Source organism: Colius striatus, chromosome 1, assembly GCF_028858725.1.
Source record: "Colius striatus isolate bColStr4 chromosome 1, bColStr4.1.hap1, whole genome shotgun sequence".
In the NCBI taxonomy this organism is placed as follows: domain Eukaryota; kingdom Metazoa; phylum Chordata; class Aves; order Coliiformes; family Coliidae; genus Colius; species Colius striatus.
Genome location: NC_084759.1, coordinates 178,196,103 through 178,221,996, shown reverse-complemented (window position 1 = coordinate 178,221,996; position 25,894 = coordinate 178,196,103). Strand labels below are relative to the sequence as shown.

General features: G+C 35.4%; 1 protein-coding gene across 3 annotated transcripts in view; it reads left to right on the top strand.

Annotated features, from left to right (window-relative positions):
- The window catches only part of IMMP2L (inner mitochondrial membrane peptidase subunit 2), a 472,646-nt gene extending 449,199 nt beyond the window's left edge, over nucleotides 1–23,447 (top strand). Inside the window, exons 6-7 of one of the 3 annotated variants that reach the window (XM_061988619.1) lie at nucleotides 13,293–13,425; nucleotides 23,381–23,447. In XM_061988619.1, coding sequence (XP_061844603.1) covers nucleotides 13,293–13,412 — 120 coding nt within the window. In that variant the 3' untranslated portion in view covers nucleotides 13,413–13,425; nucleotides 23,381–23,447. Of the gene's footprint in view, nucleotides 1–13,292; nucleotides 13,819–23,380 lie in introns of those variants that run through there. The other 2 variants (XM_061988627.1, XM_061988612.1) reach the window with 2 other exon arrangements.
- The last annotated feature ends 2,447 nt before the right edge of the window (nucleotides 23,448–25,894 follow it).

Here is a 25,894-nt window from a genome sequence, read left to right as displayed (position 1 = left end):
AAACTTGAAAAATTGAGTAATTTAAAGAGTTAATAAATCTGGATCATCAGCTCACTGAAAATTGTTGTGGTGTTTTGTTATTTTAAAAATTTTATTTCATTTTAATAATGTCTTCAAGTGTTTTACTTGAATATTTAAATTTCAGCATATGCTTTGCTGAACTATGGCTTGATTACAACTATGAGAGAGTATTTTATTAAATATGCAGGCAACTAAATTCATTAGTCTTCCCCTACTTTCTTGCTCATGCTGCATAGCTTGAGAGCAACTCTTAATATTTCCTTGAGATAAATACAGATCTTGGTGGTAGTGTATTAAATTTGGTTACTGTATTTGGCTATTGAGGACGGTAACTTTTCATTTTGAAAGGATGCAGCCTATTGCTCACTTATTTGGTTTATAGTATTGATACGTAAGGATACATTAAAGAGTGCTAGGGAGCAAGGGGAAAAAAGAAAAAAAAAATAGTATATGCCAAGGAGAGTAAGAAAGGTCTTGAAGATGGTAATGGGAGTGCTACCTGTTTACAAACATTTTTTCCCTGTGTCCTAGTTATTCTAGGACATTTGTATGCCTTTAGAAGCCTGTGCCTTTCTGAATGAGGAAGCACAGTGACCAGTAGAGGTTTCCTAGGATATCTCAAATAACAGAAGGTATCTCCATTTAGGCCCATTAAAAGGACCTCTGATGTAATGGTCAGGAAGCTCGTATGTGGGCTGGTCCTGTCCTTCCTAGTTTTAATAGCTGCATCTCCCTCATTGCTGGTCCCCTGTCCCTCCTGTGGATCAGTCTACCTGGGCTGGCAGGTGTGCAGGCCAGGCCTCATGAATTGGTATATCATGTCACTTCTCTATAAAATTGCCTCTCTATAGGCACACGTGCCTCCTCACTAGTGGAGTTCTCCAAGGAGAATGAAATAACCTCACATGTGCAATGCACAGTCCTTGTATATTCAGGGTTGTATAGAAGAACTGCAACAGTATTTGATTAAGGATACGAATCTTTTGTGAAGCTTTTTACTTCAGCAAAACCTATTATGCCATTATCTTAAACTAATCAGGGATGAACTAAAGAAAAAAGAAAGTGAATATAAGGAGAATTAATTACCATGGGCGTGGAAATTATTTTCATAAGTATATAGTGTCAATTAGTTAATGATAATTTCTGTTATTAAGGGAAAGAGTAGCTATACAATTTGATTTATACCAAGAAGCCTTGTGTTTTGACATGTTGCAGTATCATAGAAGCACAGAATGCTAAATAATTGTAGGATCAACTTGGGAAAAAACAGTGTTTTGGAGAAAGTTTTTTCCAGGTAAAGTAAAAGCAAAGTTTAGTACATTTAATCCCTTCTCCATAGTTTTAACAAAAATACAAGAGAGGAAGCATTTAAGCATTCTTAAATTCATAGCTAATATTATAGCTACATGGCAGAGCAGGGGAAGCTGAAAAATCCTTCATTTAGGAAAAGCACTACTTAGCAACAACTAAAACATATGTGTTATCAACGTTGTTTTCATACTAAATCCAAAATAGAGCACTGTACCAGCTACTGGGAAGAAAATTAACTCTGTCCCAGATGAAACAGGACAGTATTTAAAGTATTTATGTGAGGTTTTTTTCTGGCAAATCAATTTGGTGAGATTATATATACACAATTATCTTGATGAAATTTGCTACTTTAGATGAGCTCTAGCCATCCTACTCAAAGACCTCTATTAAAAAAATCTTTTATTATTTTAATAATGTATCATGCAGCTATTTAATGACATTTTGATACCCTAGCTGCTTATTGAATATTTACTCCCTGTTGCTTTTTGTAGCTCATATTGCCAACAGCATGTTTTCTATAAGTCAAAGTATTTCTGTATGCCATTTTAGAAAAAAATATAGGCAAGACTCACAGTGGGATTATTTTGAAATATTTAGCTAGGTAGAACAATCTATTGAACAGTCATCTTTTTAAGATAAGAGAAAATAGAAATTATTTTATTAACAGCATTGCAACAAGTTCATTTATATCAGACTAAAATTGTTGAAATGTGAGATAAAAAATGGAGCTGTGAGTAAGCTAACAGATCTGTTTGGTTATTGTTACTGAAATTTTCTGAACAGTTCTTCTACCTTTAAAAAAGGTTTACTTTGACCAGTAATAGTTGTAGTATCATAAAATGTTGTACTATTTTGTTTTAATTGGCGTATTTTCTCACATATTCCCTTGAATTAGCTTTACTGGCTACTGCTGTCCTCCTTTACTTTGTCTTTTTTTATTCTTACCTTGGCATTTGATTATTACTGTAATGTGATCTTGACTGTCTGACAGGTATCTGCCAAGTAAAGTTTAAGGTAATGAACTTCCCCAAGTAGCTGGAGTCTGCTACTCCCAATGCTGTCCCATCACGCTGCTCACCGATGGAGTCATTCAGGCTGGAGCTGCACTTAACAGAGCAGACAAGGCAACAATGGGACAGAATCTTCTCCATGACATCCTTTTGTGTTAGTACTTCTCTGGGTTTGTAAACAGGTCTTATTTTTCACCTGTGAGATCAGATGCTTTTCTGAGCTTTTGGAAAGAGTATGAAGAACATAAATTATATGCGAGAGGTAATTGGTATGTGGTTTCTTTCATATCTAGAAATTGAAGCCTACTGTTTCCTTCTGAGAGTAGGATTCTTTATTTTTATTTATTCTGAATGTGAAATGACATCATTTCCAACTCACATGAATATGATCCCCAGCACAGTCATACTTCTGGAAATTTGGTGGGATTTGATCTGTCATCTTAGCTTGTTTGCTTAGCTTTTCAATACTTATCACTCATCATTAAGGCCTGCTTTATCTGCGAGCGTGCAGTGGAAGCAGAGCAGAAATATGCTAGGGCTCTCTCCTGTATCGCACAAAGCATCACAGTAAATCTACACAGACAGAGCAGTGCCTCTGTCTGGCTCTCCTGGTAGATGGAGCAGCCTATGTAGGGCTCCATCTGCTTGAGCAGCAGTCCATGGGGTTGCACCAGGTCTGTGGAGGTGTGGCACAGTGAGAGGACGACTATGATGGAGAGATCTATGGCTTCTTCCCATGTACTCGTTGCAATGTATCACTGCATTTTTCAAGGCTTTAGCATGAAACTCTAGATTAATGCACACAACAAAATAAAACTGATTAATTTGGAATGTACAGCATTTCTACATAGAGTCCTAAGTATTCAATCAAGAAAGACAGTGCACATAACCAGTGTCAGTGTAATAAGTTGAAGAATGTCACTAAGCCTGACATTCTTCTATCTCTATTGGCACCGAAACACAATGTTGCTAAACAGGAATTCACACTGAAGGTGTTCTGTTTTCCTGAATAATAATTGTGCATAGATTTGGGATAAAACTAATTCTTTTTCGGTGAAGATAATAGATATGTTTGATAATTGTTTCCTGCTACTTGATATATCAATTCTTCAAATATTGAATTGTAGATAAAGTACTGCTTTTTAATGTGTGGCTCTTTCATGAAAGCTATTAGTACATTTTGTTCCTCTTTTGAGTTATATGACTTAGTAACAATCCTATTTAGTCTAGGAATTTTGTATATCACCCAGTGAAATACTAAAAATGTTTTAAATGTTAAATTATATTTATGTAGATGCAGCATGCAAAACACATCCTACTGTGCACTAAGCAATTTTTTTTCACCATTTTTATTAATATGAATCTATATTTTTTTTGTAAGTCTTTTTGTAGTCCTAGTTAGCATAATAGTTCTGTTAATCATAACCAAGAAAGAATAATCTCTAAGAATGTTATACTTACTGAAGATAAAGAAGTAATAATGCTGGGTTATATGCTAACCTCTTTTAAAAAGATGTCTTTAGAAAACAGAATTAACTTGGAAAGAGAGAATTTAATTAGCTGTAGTGTCTCCTTTATATGCTATATCCTTGACAATTCCAAGAAAACGCATTGAGATAGATTCTGTTTAATTTAGCCAATGGCATTGACAGTTGATTTCTTCATTAACTGAATAGAAAATACAATCTATTGAATTATTTTAAATCTGCACTACTTTTATTAATTATAGTTCAATGTTAGCTCCTGTCTGTCTGCACTTGCAACTGTGGAAATATCTCATATGTGAAATATGTTGTATTTTCAGTGACCATTTCCTTCCCTTACCTTTTTTAACTTTAGGTTTAACATAGGCATGTAGATGTGACAGAACAAATGACAATGCAACCCAGTTATTCTGATATTTAGTACATTACAATTTTTCATTTCAATCAATAACCTCAGTTTTTATTACAATGCAGTGACTGTGCTCACCTCTTCTGATATGAATAGCTTAAATTGCAAAATTGTGTTGCAGTAGAGCAGTCACGATTGTTATACTAATTTCAGACAGCTAGTCTGTCCTAACATGCGAATTTTACTCTTTCTGGGAATCATCCATTGCATTCAAAATACATTTCTCTCCATATCATTTTGGGATTGTGTCTGTGCATATATCTGTAGCATATGTGCATCACTTTTGAGTGTCTGTTTTAAAACTTTCTTAAAATAATATGATTGATGTATATATTTTCAGATTTTTTGTAATGTATTTTCTATCTAAATGAACAGTTCTGAATTTGATAACTTTAATAAGGACCTTTACTGTTTTACAGTAGCTCTATGAAAGAGAACATGCATGGGATGTTTTATCTGTAACTGAAGCTGCTTCTTCAGCTATCAAACTAATGGAACCATAACAGAACACTTACTAATGAAGTTAATGGGTTGCATTCTTTTCTTTGTTACTAGATCTGTATGGCTCCATTATGTCTGATTTGTTAAGTTACAAGAGGAAAGAATGATGAAGACACTAGCATTTTTCTATGTAGTTGAAAGGGATCTATCACTTTTTTTCATATTCATGAGACAGATAGCATCTTGTTATGCCAACCTTCAGCGAACTGATATAAATTACAGAACATCTGTTGTGGTGTTGTTTTATTTACAAAATAATCAATTGATTCACATTGTTGTGGTTTTCTTACATCCATAAAGGAAGGAGGTCAAGGATATTTCTTCTGCCATTGTTCATTATCTCAAGTACTTCTACTAGAGAAAATGGTTTCTCTGGGATTTTACTGTAGTCCACAGGATTTTGTTTTTATTGAGCCTTTTCCTGCTACTGCACTTAATAGTAGTTATTTCAAAGCTCAACCATGTACAGAAAATGAAACGTAATAGCAATCGTGTTTACTTTATATTAGTGTATGGATTTTTTTTAAGACTAATTTACTGGGACCATTCTTTGTGAGAGCATTTTACACCTATAATCTAATATCAAAAAACAGTGCAACAACTTTTTTTTAAAGATAAGCAATCTAATTTGACACAGATACCTATTCCATGCTATATGTTTTTGTTAGTATTATAAAAGAAACATAGTTGCCTAAAACCTTTTTCTCTCCTTTCTCATTAGCCTAGTCATTTTATCATTTTCAACCTCTGTGCAAATTTGGCATTCCCAATCTTCCAGAATTTCATTATAGTCAAAATACAGCTAATTGGCTAATATGCTATAGGTAGCAGGGCTATAAACTCCTAGATCTAGAAAAGATCATTAAACCTATACATCTGCTTAAATGATGCCATCTATGAATCAACCAGGATTTCTCCATATTAAAGGATTTTTCACCAAATGTATATAGGTACCTTTCAGAATCTCTATTGAGAGTAGTAAGTATCCAGCCAGCAAAATATAGTCTGAACAGACCTCTGTTGCTACAGAAGTACTCTACCCCACCCCCAATGACTGTGTTATGAAATAGGAAATTTGAGAAGAAGGTTTTGAATACAGCTGAAGTTCCATAGTGCTGAAGATAACTTGTATAGAAAGCCTCTCTACAAAGCTTCTTTACTAACCTGCATATGAACAAAAGAAATATAATGAGGACATGTTCCTTCAGAGAATACAAATCATAATTTGAAATGCTGGAATTGTTTGTATTATTTTCTCTCTTTTCATTTTGAGAGGAATTTAGTTTTTTTGTGTTTGCATTTTTATCATTTGCCATGGCATTTGGAAGAACTGTGCAATATTGCTAGAAAACAACTTGGTTTTGGAGAATAAAGCAAAAGTGACTCTTCAAACCAGAGGCTGATATATGTCCTTAAAATTGTGATTTTCTGGCTGTTGATGAAATTTTTCAAGTACATAGGTTATAATCTGTGACACTTGTAATTTATCTCTGTTTCTACTTTGTTAGGTGGCTATTATTGTTCTCTCCCAGTGGTATTTTCAAGGATTTGCACAATTCAAATGTATATTAAAGAGACTAGAATACAAAAATCAAATTAATATTTTAAATTTTCTATGCTTAAACATAATGAAACATGATAATCTTTCAGATAGTATTTTTTTAGTATTTCTTCTTCAGAAGTTTGTATTCAAGTACCTATTCAAATACACCTTCAGAGAGGATTGTTGTGTTCATCCAGTGTTAAGGATTATCACTGTGCTTTATTATTATCTTCTTATTACCTTCCCTGATTATTATCTTCTGTGACTGATCTAGATATTCCCAGATTCCTTGTGCTATTGTATACTTTGTGACAGAAGGTCCTGTAATAATCATATTACAAAGATTAAAAGGTTTCATCTGTATTTCATGTATTGAAATAACAGTTACATTTCAATTGCAATCCACCTACATTAAAACACATTGTAAGGAAATAATAAATAGTCTATTTAATATTTTTTTCCAGTTTTTTGTTATGGCTATTTTTTTGTTGGTTTTTTTTATATGAAAAAATATTGAAAATATATTTGACCTAGGAAACTACAGGCCGGTCAGCCTCACCTCCATCCCTGGAAAGGGATGTCATCACTAAACATATGAAGGAAAAAGTGGTTATTGGGGGAGTTAACATGGCTTCACCAAGGGGAAATCCTGTTTGACCAACCTGATAGACTTTTATGAGTGCATAACCAGCTGGCTAGCTGAGGGGAGAGCAGAGAATGTCATCTACCTTGACTTCAGCAAGGTTTTTGACACTCTCTCCCATAACATTCTCATCAGAAAGCTCAGGCAGTGTGTATTGGATGAGTGGACAGTGAGGTGGATTGAGAGCTGGCTGAATGACAGAGTCCAGAGGGTGGTGACCAATGGCACAAAATGGAATTTGAGGCCTGTGGCCAGTGGAGTTCCACAGGGATCAGTTCTGGGGCCAGTCGTCTTCAACATCTTCATCAACGACCTGGTTGAGGGGGCAGAGTTTGCCCTCAGCAAGTTCCCTGGTGGCACTAAATTGAGAGGACTGTCTGATTCTGACTTGAGAGTTGGGCAGAGAGGAACCTCATGAGGTTCAACAAAGGCAAGTGCAGAGTCCTGCATCTAGGAAGGAACAACCCCATGCACCAGTACAGGCTGCGGGTCGACCTGCTGGAGAGTAACTCTGTGGAGAGAGGCCTGGGAGTCCTGATTGATAATAAACTAACCATGAGCCAGCAATGTGCCCTCATGGCCAAGAAGGCCAATGGTATCCTGGGATGCATGAGGAAGAGTGTGGCCAGCAGGTCAAGAGAAGTTCTTCTCTCTCTCTACTCTGCCCTGGTGAGGCCTCATCTGGAGTCCTGTGTCCAGTTCTGGGCTCCTCAGCTCAAGAGGGACAGGGAAGTGCTGGAGAGAGTCCAGCACAGGGTCACCAAGACGATCAGGGGACTGGAGCATCTTTCATACAAGGAAAGGCTGCAGGAACTGGGGCTGTTTAGTCTAGAAAAGAGACGACTGAAGGGGAATCTTATTAATATTTACAAATATGTAAAGTGTGTCAGGAGGTTGGGACATCCCTTTTTTCTCATGTATCTAGCAACAGGACAAGGGGTAATGGGATGAAGCTGGAACACAAAAAGTTCCATTTAAATATAAGAAAAATCTATTTTACTATGAGAGTGATGGAGCAGTGGCACAGGCTGCCCAGAGGGGTTGTGGATTCTCCTTCCTTGGAGAGCTTCAAGATCCACCTGGACATGTTCCTATGCAACCTGATCTAGGTGGACCTGCTTATGCAGGGGTTTGGACTAGATGATCTCTAGGGGTCCCTTCCAACCCTACCATTCTATGATTCTATGATATGTTCATATATTTTCATAAAAATCTCCATTTTTGTTCAGAAAATTATGAGAAAAAATATCAAATGAGGAAAAGAAAGGTAAAGTTTCTCTGCTTTGCATCATTTAACAAGAGTTTATGCAGTCTTAATTAGAAAACTAGCAGTACCATAACATTGCAGCCAAAATTTTGTGGTGAGCAAAAACGTGAACTGACTTTACATGAGAAGACATCAATTCATAGCTACATTAAAATTATAACTTTTTACAGTATTTTAGTTAGACTGCTCATATGATTATGCTGGTTGCAATGATAGTACCACTCACACTCCAAATTATCAAATTAATGCACAATAAGACTCATTAAAATGAAGTTTAAAAATATTCCACAAATACTTTCAAGTATCTACCTTTTTCTCAGTGTTTATGCTCATCCTTTAGATCCTGCATTTGGCAGAACTCATCCTCCTTAGAAAAAAAGGAAAAGGGTAGTTAAATGAGTTGCATCCTGAATTCTTCACTAGGAAGGCTGTAATGTTAATGGTTTCTTCTTTCTTACTCACTTTCAACAGGGGTTTATCAGTACCTTTTCTAGCATGATTTTTTTCCTTGTTCTTAACTTTTAATAACCATTGCTAGGTTTTTTTTGTACACTTATCTTTGTTATCCTATGCCTGTAGTTCTATAAACCACCTTACGTTAAAGTCATAAATGTTTAATTCCATACAGAATAATTACTTTTTAATGGATATGCAAAAGCTTTGTTTATAATACAATATTATGCAAAAATAAACAAATATAAGTGATATAAGCAAAACTGTAATAAACTCAATGCCACTTGATCATTAGAAAAATTGTTGCAAGATAAACCAAAGCTCCAGGCAGCCAAGGAAAGTTCAGGCAAAGCCTGAAAAATTAATCTTCAGGTCTTGTGAAGCTAGTACAATGTCTACAGTTTGTTACTAGCAATGGCAATGCTGCCTTGCATGATTACAATAACAACTGGACTAACATTCTTGGGTTTTTTTTTTAGTCTTTTTGTCTTATTATTACTTATGATTAGCAAACAGGCTACTTAGGAAGTCTAACTTTAGAAAAAGTCGTGAAGGCCTGAGTCTTTTGGTCCTGCATTGCAGTATCTCAGGTTATATTCAGTGGTTCTCTACTGCCTTGTTTTAATGTTGTTACAGAATTTGAAATATCAACTGTTTAAGTTTGACAAAAATTACCAAAGGTTCAAGGAAAAAAAACAAGCAAAAATAAATATTGTTGGGAATACTCCTAACACAAAGTGAACTCACAACTAGAAGCAGCAGTGCCTGAATTTAGCAGGTTGAGTAGACTTCACATATCCTTAAAAAGCTGAGAATACCCTTGTTAGGGTACCCTCATCTGGACTCCTTTTCTTGAAATCCAAACTTGAGACCTGGATTTCCATGAGAATTTTGGAGTGTTCCACTGCATGCTATTTCTATATAAGATTCTTGCATAGTCTGAATGCTGCTTTTCCTGTTGTGATTTGGGATTAGAAAAGGTATCACTCTAAGAGGCTGTGAAGGTGTCAAATGAAAAACAGATGAGAGGAGGCGGAGAGTACAGTCTGTAAATCAGTATTTTAAAATGATGCATTCTGGAACCAAGGGAAGTGATGATAGTATAAGTGTCTGTACTAATGAAGGTGCATTTATCCCAACCTGTTAGGACAGAACAAGCAAAACACCACTGCAGATGGCACTATCAAGCTTGAGCTTATCTTTCCCTAATGCAGAGCCAAAACAAATCTGTCTCCATACGAGTAACATACTAACAATGAGCAGACTCTGAGGAAATATGCTTTTATCACAGTAACAGTGTCAAAACAGTATTATTCATTCAAAACTTATTTTGCAGATAAAATTGCTGTGTTAATAGAATGACTTGTCAGTTGTTCAATTAAATATTCAAAGATTGCTTTAAAACATAGAAGTAATACCTAAACAGCTCAGGTTTGAGAGAATAATACAAATTGAGTTCAATGTAATGTCTATTGTTTCCATAGCAAGACTAATAAATAGATCATAATGGAGAAATAAAAATCAACTATTCGGATTGCTGGCATCTCTTACTCATGTCCGCTAAGTGAAGTATGCTTCTCAAAGAATTTTTGTCTGTAAAGTACTGTTTTTTCTTATAGATAAGACTGCTTCAAGGGAATAACCATTTTCTTAAGAGAGTCAATAATATCTGTAAGATAACTGATTAATCTCTTTTTTAATAGATTATTTCAATATTTTACTGTTGCAACAGAACGTGTAGCCTCCCAGTTCATGCTTTGTCAATATCTAACCTTCATGAGGGTAAACCCATTAACAAGGGCAAGTTATTCTCTGTGAACAATTCTGTTCTTCCTCAATGAAATTCATAGCTGAGGTGATAAATACAGAATAATAATAGGCAAAGACAAAAGTTATTAAGGTAGTTCACAGAAGTCAAACATCAAGGTGCTTCTAAAGTGAGCCTTGAAGTTATTATAAAAGAAACCCTATAGCATCAGTGTCATTTGTTGTTCAGTAAGGACTTCCATCAGCCAACCATACCCGTTTTTCCTTTTTAACACTAGTCATATTGTCCTGTAAATCAGGTTTATAGGAAAGATATTTCTTTATTAGTTTCAAGTCAGATAATGGTCAGCAGAAGTAATCCTCTGGGCAAAATTATTCCCAGCTTAGCTTCAAACAAGATTTTATTCATTTATTATATTCTCAGTCTGCATTCAGATGTCCTTCTGACATCAGAAACAAGCAATGCACTGAGAAAAACACAGAACTTTGAAAATGATTTGTTATTTGTGTATGAGAAGAGTATTTTAACATTTTTCTCTGCGCTAATGCTGTCACATTTTAGATGCAGTGGTGGAGTTTGCTGTGGGTTTATGTTTTGACACTAGCCTGTAATGTGTGTGCTGTCATGCTGTATACTCTGTGAACAAATCCCCATGGTAATATTACATTTGCAGACCACTTTATGGGATAATTAAGATAAAGGATATTATGAGTTCCATAAATATCCAACAAACTGCATAGAAGGATGTCAGGACTGAAAAAAATGCAGATAAAACTAATCAAAAAAGAGTTGTCACTCAGCAGCCTGTCCTTTGCTTAAATGTAGGAAAAAAGCAATGGATCTGGGAAACGAGTGATTCCTGCAACGGATAAACCAAGTGAAATGTGATGCTAGACTACAATTTTGGTGATCTACTTCAGATTCTTTTAGATATTGTGGGTTATTAACTAACCAAATTATATTCAAGTAATTCAGCACCTGCTTCATCAAGCTACAAAATATGGAATTAGATATAGACCAATTTAGCTTCACTGATTTGATAATGTAGTTGAGAGAGACTGGTGAATATACATTAATCCTATGAAATTAAATCAAGAAAATTAGTGGAAGTTATTCCTAGGGGCCTATTTGATGTCTATTTGCATGAAATGCTGTATTACCTGCTTACTGAAATCACCTCTTTTTTGTGTTGAGAAATGGAATGGAACTGAAGAACTGAGTTTATGGGTAAATTTAAGCAAGAATATATGGATTCAAATCTGAAATCCATTTAACTCCTGGTTCTGACAACAGCCAATGCTTGGTCTTTAAAGCACAAGAAAAAATGAGTATAGAATTTTTCCCTAGGTGTATCCTAATGTAGAGTATAGAGACTACACTGTTTCTTTTCTTATGTTCAATTATTTATGATGGACTCTGTTTCTATTAATTTCTGTATCAATTTGTTATTCTTTTCTGGCCTCTTCAATATCCTATGTAATGTATGCAAGTATGATGTAATCATGCACACTCTAAACAAAGCATTTCCTTTTTATTGTCTTTAAAAATTCTTTAAGATAATGTGATCTGATGTTTCCTCATTCTTACGACACATTATGACATAATAGGAAAATAAAGCCTATGCATTCTTTACCCATTCAATTCTGTCCTAATTTCATTAGAGATAAATTTTCTTCCTAGTATCTGGTGCAGGACTATATTTTGGTTTTATGTTGAAAAGAATGTTGGTAACAGAAGAACGTTGTGGTTATTGCTGAGCAGTGCTTGACAGCGCCAAGGTGTTTTCTCCTTCTCACTCTCCTCTGCCAGAGAGTAGGCTGGAGGTGCATGAGAAGCTGCAAAGAGGCATGGCCAGGACAGCTGACAGGAACTAGCCAAAGGGATACTCCATTTCATAGAATGTTATAGCCAGTATATAAACTGCGGAGAGTTGACTGGGAGACATGGACTGCTGCTCAGTTATGGGTCAGGGGTTGGTGAGCAGTTGCACTATGCATTGCTTGTTTTTTCTTGGGTTTTATTTCTTTCTTTTTGCTATATTCATTTTCATTGCAACAATAATAATTATTATATTTTATTTATATTGATATTATTTTATTATATTTTAGTTATTGCATTGTTCTTATCTCAATATATGAGGGGTTTTTTTTCTTTTCCCATTTTCTTTCCCCTCCCATGGGAGACAGTGAGAGGAGTGAGTGAGTGAGTAGCTGTGTGGTGCTGACGGGGTTTAAACCACAAGACATTCGTAATACTAAAGACTTCTGACCCTATTGACTCTTTAGGAGACTGAATTATTTCATCTTTTCATGTATAGAGGTATTCCAGTGTTTCTAGATGTGTTTGTGTCCTATTTGTAGTATTTCTATTGGCACTGGATTCTTTATAGTTGGTAGGAAGCTTATTATTCATTGTTGTCTCCAGAAGTCTAAACAAATAGTTTAAGATGTAGAAATCTCTGCTGTGGACTTTACAGATTAAGTGGGATTAGCTCCATGTCAAATATCAATGTTAAGTATGGACATTGAAGGCCTGTGTTGTTATCTCAGCCTGAAAATGTGACTGTTTTGTTTTCAGTTATTATTAGTCTAGCCATTTCATAACATGAGAAGAGCCTTATTTATAATTTTCTTAACTTTTCTAAGCAATTCAGATTCTAAACTATGCCACCTTTAAGTGATTCCTTTGTAAGCAATACCAATGTAGATTTTTATTTTGATTTATTGATGTAACACATTATTGAAGTAATATTATTGAAGTAAACCAACAATAAATTATAAGATCATATCTCACTGCTCTAACAAATCATGTGCTTTGTAGTTATCACATTTTTTTTTATTTACAATATTTAATAACTTCTCTGATTTATATTTTGGTTACAGGTTTCTCTTGGACTTCTACATGCTCGAGCTACTCATATCCTCTGGCCTCCACACCGCTGGCAAAAGTTACAACCAATGCTACCTCCAGAGCGCAAACCACTCCAGAGAGAGCAAGAGTGAGCTAAATGTTCAGGTAGAAAAATGCTGGAGTGTGAAATTTAACCAGGAAGATTTGAAAAGGTTATACCATCACTCGTAGAGCTTTGCCAAGTGTGCTTTAATATAAGGATATATCATCATATACATGATATATGATACAATATCAGCAGGTACATGTAACATCTTCATGTTAAAATAGCACCTTAAGTGTAAAGGGCTGATTTTGGTTTTTTTTGTTTTGTTGTTTGGTGGTTTTTCAAGTTCTAACATGATAGTGCATTGGTTTGAAATAATCTGCTGTAGAAGGTTTGAATGTTCAGTTCTTCTGGGAGCAGTAACATGCTTGACTTATTATGTCTGTACCTGTTCTTCTTTGGATAAGAAATTATTAAAACCTTCAATAAAATATTTTGATGTTTTATATTCACCTTGCTTCTCTAGTAACTGAATGCAACCATTAGTATCATAATTGATTGCATATGAAAAAAATCCCAAATGCAATATGCTTTGGATTGGCCTGTCATTTCTAACACTGAAGAATCAGTGCTTCTGTAGTGAAGAAGTTAATCATATATGTCACCTTTTTTTTTCAAAAAGCTAATGAGATTTTTTTCTTTTTACGTGCCCTTATTATTTATATTACTTTTAATTTCTCTTTCAGAAATGGTTTATACAAACATTTCTTGTATATCTTGCTGAAATAGATATTCAGCCAAAATTACAAGTTGTGTTGCAATATCTGAAGGCAATGTTTCATCCATTTCTCAAGTATAGTAAGTTATTGTTAGTATTGATTGCCATGTTTCTTTGAAACTATATAATTAGATTATAAATACTATACAATTACTACTGTAAATATATAATTAATGTTATAAATTCACTCTGAATATCCAGTAAAGCTTCTACACACATTAGAAGTGAGAATAACTTGAAAAAGACACATTTTCAGCTACAGATTAATATGAGCCACCTTACTTTCATATTTAGTGAATTTTACTTCAGATGGGATAGTAGTTGAAAAATTTAACAACTCACACAAAAGACATTTGAGTTCAAATCATGCAATTATCAGAACTTTAGAAAAGATGAAAATGTCTGTTACTCTTTGAAGATGTCTGTATATCTGCTAGACAATAGGTTCAATCACCATGAAAACTCTCAATTATTGTCTAAACTTCTTAAATGCTCCTGCTCTGTAGGCTCCATGAACATGTTGCTGTCAAGTTGTGCCATGAACTTTCCTTGTTCCAAAAAGCCATTCCGTAGGTCTCTGAATTAAATGAAAACTTACACAGTTTGTTAATTGCAGTAAATTCACAGTTATTGGCATAAAGTGATTTGCAATCCTTTTTGGTTCTAAGAATTAAGAAAATTGAAATGAGTTTAAGAAATTTACTGCAATAGTAATTAAGTTTGGGGACAAACATACAAACATACATCCATAAAAAGACAAAGAGAAGCAGAAAAAGAAGAAGAACAAACCCAGATCACATCAGCTTTATTTGTCTAGGTTTTTAAGATCTTAATTTTCTTTCTTTCCATTAGTTCAGTCCCTCCCTCCTCCTCCTTCTCCTCTTGAGTATCAGCTGGGCCAAAGTTCTTAAATATATTGACAAGCTGGAAAATTTTGTTGGCTGTTCTGATTCACTGAGATGTGTCCTGCAAAACCAGTGCCAGAAATTTACAGAAAAGAAAAAAACCCAAACATTTGTTCCTCTGTTATTATCTTAATTATATTTTCTATTCATGTTGTCTAAAGATGCAGCCAAATGTATCTCTGTTAGCTACATTTCTAAAAAGATCCTTTGAAGTTCCCTATAACTGGAGACGTTATTTCCCACTGGAGAAGAAGGATACAGAAATAGGTCAGAATAAAATTACAGATGAAGTAGAGTCAAGGGCTACCTGCAAGCTCTTAGGGCATTCTAGAATCTTGCAGCTCAATAGAGGCGAGGCAGCTGCAGCTCCATGTCCCTAGATTCTTCTAGCAGCAAAGCCAAGCGTGCATTTCCCCTGGACACATGCACGCACACACACAATGTTATGTCCATACATGTGTGACTGGCTACACACATCAACATAGACAAACCCATTCAGTACTCACATAAACACTGCTGACATCAGTGACCTCATCCTGTTCCTCTCACTGGCTGATCAGGATGAAAACAAGTGGGAAATATACACAAATATATACAGAATGGGATGCCTCCATCATCAAACATCACACATCTATTTTGCCTAGTACACAGAATCCTAATCTCCTCATTTGTTGGCACCTGGACAAAGAAGCCCTCAGACAGGATTCCTGCAGTAACTGGACTTAGACACCCATTCCATCCAAGTCTGTCCAGTAGCTTGATCTGGATCTTCACACATGCACACAAATGAGTCTCCCAATCAAACCGCAGTCTTGGCAGATGGCTGGGAGTCGATGATGCTTCTGTCAGCCAAAATCATCTGGGTTCTCTCCTCTAGGGACACCCTCACCCCATCCTCCAGGCCATATCCCACACTTACCAGTTGGTCTGATTTGGTGCTGGCCAGTGCCATTCACTGATGGTGCACCTTTCTCACACCCCATACACCATAGGCCTATGACCCTCACATCCCTGCTCTGTCCTGGCTACTGACACTAAGACTCCCTCCACACAGAATCCAGCAAGCTCTGCACTCAGGAAAATCTCTAGAAATGGATTTTTATGAGAAGATCAGACAGACTGCGCTCATTGGGCTAAGGCATTTACAGGCCAGCACCTATTGATGTGTGATTGTTTCCTTTCATACACTTTTGTCTCTATTTTTCCATACTTATTCCTTCCCAAAGTGACCTCACAGCAAACCCCATACCTTTGGGCAATGTTGTCAGTCTATGGAACAGGGCAACCCAGAGAGCTTCTCCACTGACTTCTATGTTGGCTATTGCCTGCACAGCTGGTGCAGGGACTCATGCCTTTGACTAGATTATTGAGAATCTTCCCCACACCTTGATGCTTCTGTGCTTCTTCATGGATGTAAGGATAAATTTTAAGTTTGCTGACTACTGTAATAGCCACATAGGAGCTAAGTTATGACATTATTTGGCTTCCCCTAGCTGACGTTGCTCCTCTGGGCTCCTTTGTCTTGTGTGATGTACTCTTTATCACATAACTTTATACAAGCTATGAAAGTTTAAATATCCCAAGTATTTAAATGTTGCATAACTCAAGGGATATTTATTCATGAATATTGGCATACATATGTTAAGAAATATTTATTCATTTGTACGGATATATAGGATATGTATGATGGAAAGATGGAATGGAGAATAGAGAATAGGTCTATTAAGTTTGAAGATGTTACAATGGTTGTAAAGATTGCCATTGTTTTGGAGAATGGTGTTACACTGGAATGATTGAAATTCGGTAATGATGAACAGAGAATTTGGTGGATTAATTACCCATACACATGCTGGATTAAGTTAAAAGAAAATTTGAAGATTATACTGGATTTCAGTTGAGCATGAATCAACAATATGCTCTTCTGAAGAAGGAAAATAATGTGCTTTGTAAACAGCAGAACAGACTGTAACCACAGGAAACAGTATTCCTTCTTCATTCATCTACAGTATCTAGGCACTAGATTCATCAAAAAAATGAGGGACAACTGGAGTCTTCAGAAAGAAATAATAAAAATGAAGAGATGATAGAAAAATAATACCTATGAGAAATGTTGAAAGAACTTGAATTTATCATATAGTATGGAAAGTCTGAGGTACAGTCTTCAAAATCGTGAAAGGTTGCTGCAAAGTTGAAGACAATCATTTGTTCTCCAAGTCTATGATGTACAGGAGAAGAACTAACAGACTTACAATGCAACAATAAGACTTTCAAGTTAGATATGGAGAAAGCAACATTTGAATTTTTAAAGTAATAAATCATTGGAATCGATTATTTTTCATTGCAAGGTTTTCAATTTGTTTTTATCAGGACTGTTTGCACTTTGAGACAGGAGGATGGATTAACTAGACCTTGAGATCCACATCAGCTATTTAACACCTTCTCTGATTTTGTGTTCTGTGATTGGTAAACTTGGTGGTGTCAATATCTACTTGATTTAGACTTAGAAGATTTATTATACACAAGTCTAACAATATTACAGTAACCTAATGTACCACTTTCTTGTAATAAGCATCTGAGAAACTTCATTCCTGTAAAAGATGCTATTTTGATTTATATTGGCATCAGATTAATGTGCATGACATTTTACATCATCACATAGCTTGGTGAATGTAAATAGCTCGATGAAATCATAAGTATTTGAGTAAGATAATGTAACAGATCATTTAGTATCCACAGCATGAAAAGGAAACCCATGTTGCCAAAGCAGAATAGACTAAGCAGTGGTAACAACCAATGACCACATATTTAAAGGTGTCATTATTTTATTGAGGTAGTTATATATTCAACCTTCAGATGTGAAACACATAATCAGAAGCCTGTTCTGACAGTTATGAAATCAGTGGTAAAATTCTCACGGACTCAAGCAATCATGATTAGCTTTTTAAGTCGGCATCTTCCTCTTCAATCACATGCCTTATGGTGTTTTAGTGCTGGCTCACATCTGCAATGCTCTCAGTTGGTTTCATGGAAGTTAAATAAGAATGAGCACAAGTGAGAGGCAGAATGTGAAGAAATTAAAATATGACAAAATATGTTAAGACTTGATTTTTTTAATGTATGAGGAGTCACACAAATAACTTTCCTATGGCCCAAGACATAGAATTATCTTGAGTGGATGTCAGACTGCACTTGTAGAGAAAGGAGAAGTGTTGCAAACTGATCAGGAATTTGTACTCTTAACAGACATGAGAAACTCCTTCTGAGAGAGTGACAGAACAAAGCTATGTACCTCAGCAACGTCTAAGCATCACTGCCTCATACAGAAAACCAAAATGCCAATTGAGAATGTAGAAAGCTACTGCAAGGAATGAATGAGCATTTAATGCATTCAGGATTACCTATGACAAAGAAACACCATAGCAGAGAATGTGTTTGGTTTCTTCTCTTTCATCTATTCATCCTTTAAGATAACATACCTAGATGATAAGACGTGAAGACTAACAATCTGTCATGGCATGCAGAAAGCACTAGCTGTTCAGGACTGGAGTTATTACAAAATGGATAATTTAGTACAGAAATATCCAAGAAAAAGAACGTAAAGCCAATACAATAGATTGCACTTTGGTTAACATTTTACACTGCTTGGCTCCTCAATTGTTAAGACTAATGAAATAACATACTTACCAGACATCAAAGATTTCATCAAAAACATAGGAAACTCAAAGTAACAGGGTAAAGCCAAGTAATGACAGATATCAACTCTTGCTATGCAAAATTTTAAACTTCACAAATATTTTTATGATCTTTAGGTTTATTTACTATACTGAATTCAGGAAGAGCTCTGAATATGTACTGCATATTTCAAGTGAAACAGAGGCATCATTTTGTAACCATTTTGCTCAAGAGTGTAGCATCTGAGAAACCTGCATGATCTTGTGGAACTTTGGTGATCCTCTGATATTTTACTATAACGTGGAGTAATCCTCTCACTTTGGAGTATTTTTCTATTATTATTATTATGATTAAGAAAGATATTACTTTCTTCCTCCAAGTACCTACATGGTTTGTTTGCCTTATCATGGTCTGTTAAGCACCTTGTCCAAAGTCATATAAGATATTCATAATAGGTTTGGAAAAAAAGCAGGATTTATTAGATCACAGTCTACCTTCTTATTGGCAAGACTGTCATTCACTGTCATTCGTTGTTTTGCATAATTGATGCACAAATATACCATTTGTGATATAAAATACAAAGCTAAATGAAAGAAAAAGATTTGTGAAAACCAAAATCCCAAGTAGAGAGCGTAGCCCTCCACCATTGTATGCTGATAAGGAAAGATGAGTCTTTTCAGACTTAAGGTTTTCTGTGACAGTGTAGGCTTGTAAAAAATGTAATGAGGGTATACTAATGGCAAATAGTGTAGAAAACATCCTTCTTCCATAAATAACCAATTTCACCTGAAGAGTCTGGATTTGTGTAAATAGCGTGTAGTAGCACTTTCTAACCATCCTACTGAAATTTGGCAAAAATAAAGTTCTTAAAGAAAACTAGAGGAGAAAGGCTGCAAGAAAACCCCATGGAAGTGGCTTATGGAATAGACCAGGAACCTCAGAGATAGCAGAACTGAAATCCTCATCTGTGTGTCTGTACTTCTTTCAGTAATTCCTTTGTGTGATGTAAGTGCTCAGATTATTAAATCTGGTGCCACAACTACAAACATAATTTTATCTAGTGTTTTCCAGAGTTTTTTAATAATAATAAATGTTCGGCCTATTGTAGTTTTAGCATTATCTGTTGTGACTCTGTATGCTGTCAGCTTATTTGTTTTGTTTTTAGTTTGTGAAATAAAGGATAAGCCAGAGGCCGGCTTATGAAACTGCACCTCAAGAGGCTTTTAAGCAGAACATTACACAGAAAATATTGCCAATACTCAAACTATGTCACCATCCAAATATCTTCTTGATTGGAATTTATTAAGAGCATTATTGGATGAGTGGCTCACCTTTGAATGATTTAGTAACTAAAAATCTGAAGCTGTAGAATATTTTAGAAATGCAATGACTATATCTGAATATCAGGTTATTCTGATCATACAGTGACAAACACTTTAATTTGAAAAAATGTGTTAACTTGTTGGAACTATATTAACCCACCATATCATGTACTATATTTCTCATCCCACTCCAAGTGTCTCAGCATTTTCTTTAACATCTAACCTTTTCTCATATCCTTCTATTAAATGTCAAAATTGAATTTTTCATCCTTTGGGAGCTAAAATGTACCACCCACATATTTTTTTCTTGTACACATTTCAATTAATAAATTAAACATATAAGCATTTTTTTTTTTTTAGCACTTGCTATAGTTTTATCCATTTGATGAAAAGAGTTATTCACAAAAATGGTTCTGAGTTTTATGTAGGGCTCTGATGCCTCAGGATCTAAGATGAGGCTATAATACTTAACTTTTTAACCTGCTTTTGATGAGCCTGTAATTAAAAAGATACATTTCCTTTATTCGCCTCTTTCTTCCATCACTAGGAGTAAATGGTTTCTGAATCTGATGTGAAATATCTTAAGAGTTCAGATAAGTAGATCGTTTGTCCAGTTACAGGGGTGGGTAAGTTATGTTTCCTATAATGAAGAGCTTGGAATAACCTGCCACAAGGGTAATTATTTCCCAGCTCCAGGCAGTTAATGTTAGTGTTATGTGCTGAGGCATGAAAGCTTGAATTTCTTACTTATCTTACATTCTTTCTAACATAACTGAATGTTCTCATTTTCTATACAATGTTTAATACTGACTGCAACAGCAATGTCTGAAAAGTATCAGTTTGTAAATAGCAAACCGGTGAGTAAAGGCTGAAAGTTTAACCTTAACTTCTATTTACTTGTGCTACCCCCTGTGTTAAGTTGGGAGCAGTAATTTCTTTGTTGGTTGCTTCTGTCTGAGAGATACTTGACCTGCAGTGTTTGTCCAAAATATCTAGTAAAATCTGGGTTTTTTTTCCCTTAAGTTCTCTTACTCTAAGGAGGAAAAAACATTACCATCATCAAACATTGTGAGAGATATCTATTAAGACTGATATCAGTGTTAATGTTTATTATCATAATGATAATGTTTAGAATGCTTGGTACCTGAAATAGACTCCATCATCTATGCCATCCAGACTCCCTAAAAGGTGCTCTGGAATACCAAAGTCAAAACAAGGCCAGTCTATGAAGGGTGTTACCTAGTCATTGTGCTTAAGCTGACATAGGTAAAACTGAAAACAGACCTGTAACCTTCTGTGGGTCTACAACAGTTCCAGGGAGGGCTGCTTACTGTAATCCATTGCCTGGGACCATATCCTGGTCTCAGAGGTGTTCTTCACGTTAAAACATGTCCTGAGAGAAAGGTGTTGAAGGTGACTATCTTCAACATAATGGCTGAATGGCTAGTATATTCACCTACAAAATAGCAATGTTCAGGCTCAAGGAGGAAGAGGTGGCACCAACTGGATAACCTTCTACAAAGAGATGACTGGATATTGTACATAGAAATAATATGCAGAGAAATACATAAAAGTGTGAGGAACAAAGTGCTAGAGGAGAACTGAAATGTCCTTTACCACATAGCTCTCAACTACAGAATCTTTTAACTTATGACCAATATAAGATACAAACCTTTTGAAAGAATATCCATAATAAGAAATAAATTTCCAAATACCTGGCACAATCTATAATAGCATTACCTAATGCCTGGTAGTGAGGTGAGCTGATTCTTAAGGCTTTATTTTCAGTGAAAAGGAGATTGTTAAGTCTCCAAAGGGAAAGAACAATTATATCTAAAAATAGAAGCAAGATGAAGCTTGAGATAAACTCACAAATATATTAAAAATTATGACTAAATAGGAAACCTCCACTTTTAGACTTTAAAGTTTTAGACATTATTTCAACAATTATCAATAGGTTATTTCCTCCTGCCTGAGATCTAGAGTGACAGAGGGTAAAGGACAAAGCCATACCATGACCTTTCAAGTACTTTTTCATGAAAACCATCTGTCTCAAGGTTCTTATCTTCTAACACCATTGTTATAATACTAAAAAGATATCTTCTGTGTCTGAAGTTTGGAGAACAGTTGAGATAAAATGAATTTATAATCTCCCATATTTTTCTTTGTCCTTTTTTAAATAAACCATATCAGGTGTTTGCTGACATAAAGTATTAAGTAAACAGCAGACTAGCACACTCTGACAGTATGAGTTTCCCTCTCAAAAAATAAGAATAATTTTCCTTTGGAGATGGTTCTGCCCTACCAGCAGAAAAGATCTCAGTGCTTACAATGGAATCTAGTATTTAAAAGGACTTTTTGGGTTACAGCATGAAGAAGGAATACCAAGTTAAGACAGGCCTCTTCAGAGCATGTTTCAGGAGCTATGTGGGTTCAGTCACTCTGAAGGTTCTAGTGTCTTTTCAGTAACTCTAATAGAGTGTTTGGTTGCCTCAGCTAAATTCTATGAATCTAAGCCTTGAGATTTTTTTTTTAAATATGATTTAGTATTTTGCAGAGCAGATTGCTAGCAAAAGTCTCAGATAAGTCAAAATTAAGTCAAAATTGTCTCCTACTTCTGCTTGAATTTTATTACACAGGTTGATCTTGAACTTCCCTTTATGTAGTTTCACGTTTCCCAAGTGCTGAATTTTTTCTTGATAGATTGTCCACAGTTGGAGACAAGGACATTAAGATTTAAAAAAAGGAAAATGTAGTTTACTTTAGCTCACATATATCACCTAGATTATGTAGAATTCTGTTGATTACATTTTACACAAGGAAAACATCAGAATGATATAATTCTATAGATGAGTTTAAAAATCCTCAGTTCAGGCAACTTGTATTTTCTTTCAGCTTGTTTGTGGATTACTCTTAGCTTTTCATTAACAGATTCCATTGCTGTTGCCAGCTCTTGAAATTAGTATTTTTATGTGAGCAAATGGAATAGTATGTTCTTTTCTTGTTTCTTAGCTGTTCACAGAAAAAAAAAAAGAAGTTTGTTCTAGATCTTAGCAACCGAATCCAAAATTAATCATGTAAGGAAGTGAAGGGTTTTTTTAATCCATGCTAAACAAAGTAGAATTTAGCAAGTTGTCATGGTTTAACCCCAGCTTGCAACTAAGTACCGCACAGCTACTAGCTCCCTCCCCTCTGGTGGGATAAAGGAGAGAAATGGAAGAGTAAAAGTGAGAAAACTTGTGGGTTGAGTTAGAAACAGTTTAATAGATAAAGCAAAAGCTGTGTGTGTAAGCAAAAGAAAACAAGGAATTAATTCACTATTTCATGTGTAACAGATACTTGGTAAGATAAACACCATCACTCCAACTGTCCCCTCTCTTCCTCCTTCTTCCCATAGCTTCATATGTTGAGCATGACTTTAAATGGTATGGAACGTCCCTTTGGTCAACTGGAGTCAGCTGTCCTGACTGTGTCACCTCCCACGTTCTTGCCCACTACAACCTACTCACTGGTGGGGTAGGATGAGAAGCAGAAAAAGCCCTGATGCTGTGCAACATGTACTTAGCAATAGCTAAAACACCCCTGTGTTACCTGGTTTTGATCACATATCTAAAACATAGCCTGAAACAGGCTATTGTGAAGATAATTAAGTCTATCCCAGCCAAAACCAGAACACAAGTTCAACAAAAATAAGACTTTCTGTTCTACTTCTACACTTTGTTAAACACAATTATGACACAATTTCAAATCTGACATCGAGTTCTTAATAACTGGCTACTAAGCATGAAGGAGCCTGTTTTCGGGAGTTGACTTTTCAATGCTTTTTGAAAAATCAGGTCCCTTTCCTTTTAAAACCTCTGAAATAGAATGCTTGACTTGTGAAATCACTAGTCACAACTGAAAATCACTAGAAGGGTGTGATACTAGGTTTGAATGGATTTGATCTTTTGCTAACTGGATAAAAACTAAAAAATATTTCCTTTAACTTTTCTCTATTAATAAGCTGTAATTGAAACAGATCATTCTCAGAGGCAGGCAGGGGAAAGTTTTTAAAAACCTCTAAAACCTCGTGATGGAATTTTATAAAAATACTTAAGATTCTTAAATGCAAGAGTAAATATATCACCTTGATTGAAAGGTAATGGAACCCTAAATCATTTTGGGACAAATCTAAAGATTGATTTAGACATCTAGCAGTCAGCACAAGTTCTTTAGACAATTATTTAGACACAGTGAGTCTATTGTCTGCTGCGTATTTGTTTTTCTCCTTACACACACACACAGATGTTACTTAATCCTGTATTTATCTAAGTTATAAAGAACTACTTTCACAAAAGGTTTCAGGCAATGTGCTACATCATCAGTGAAGTAAAATCTTCAATCTGAATACCCAGACTCTGTATAAGAAAAATAACACAAAACAGCTATGAAATACTAACATTTCCACTGAACAAAGTAATGTCCAAATTGTCCAAGGGTAGGAAAGTTAGTCTCTAAGATTGTATCAATTCTAGTACATTAAAAGTTCCTGAGAAGAGTCTCAGGTATAGTTTTGTCTCAGAAACATTAGTGATATTTTTTAAGCAACACCCAGAATTCAGGAGTTACATTGGGTCTGTGACTATTCTTACAGATACTTTGAATGCAGTGAATTCTCGTACTTTGGAGAAGAACCTATTTAATAGTGTGACTAGGACCCATTGGTATCAATACCAGAGAATGAATGGTCCTAGACACACTCTATTTACCTATATGGATATAACATCAGGCAATTGGTAGCTGTTGCTCTTCTGGGATATGACACATCTCTTTTCTTTACATCACCTCCTGGAATCAATTTCTAAACACAGCTATTTTCCATGTTTGCTACTCATGCTTTGGTTTTCCTGTGTTGGGCTATCTGTCTAGTTTGCAAAAAAGCCAGTATCTACTCCACAGGAGGGATATGAACCTGTATGGTCAAAAAAAAATGTCACCTTTTTGTGTTTTAACAGAGACTTTGTTGATGGCTTTCACAGGGCTCTTGGATCCTGGTCTAGATGATCTATGCATTTGATCCTGCCTTCATACCACCTTCATATCTCTTTTTATTTCCTGAGAATTTTCTTAATCTCTGCACTTTTAAATATCAATATGGAACATTTTCCCATGAATATTTCCTCAGAGATTTAATGACATTGTCCTTATTTTTCCATCATAACTTCCTTTCAAAAAGGTTTTTTTTTTCCAGGTTTACAAACACAGACATTTTTACTCTTGATCTATACATTTTGCAGGTTTATGCTAACCTGCTTCAAGAATCTTACCCTCCCTGCTTTGGCATTTTTTTTTTCCTTGGAAAAAACAAAAAAAACCAACCAAACAAAAACTACAAAGCAAAATAAAACATCAAGCAATCAAACTAACCCTTCTCCCGCTTTAAAAAAAAGAGCCCCAAACCCACAGTTCTAGCCTATATGCATCAGCACAGAGAAATACAAAGGTTTTTACTAAAAGGCAACCTCTGCCCACTGCTACCTCAGGTCCTCTGCACATTCCCAGTAACAGTTAGGGTCTCTGCAGTTTCCCTCATAAACAGTGCCAGCAACAGCCTTGAAGTAAAAGCTGCAATGGCCTAGAAGCCTTTGAAATATTGCTTTAAAAAAAACCCCAACAGTAAACATATTGGGGAAAGATACACTATTTATCACATCATGCATTCATACAAAGTAGTAATGAAGAGAGCCTTGGCTAAAGAAGCCATTCTGCAATTTCCCATCAGATCCTGGTGAAACAAAACACCTGTTTGTCCCACTAATTGGTGAATTGCCTCTACCTGAGTAATAGATCAGAGTCTTCCTTTCCACTTCATTGTTACATGGTTGAGGCCTTACCATGTTTATTGGGAGCATCTGTCCGAAGTAAATACAAT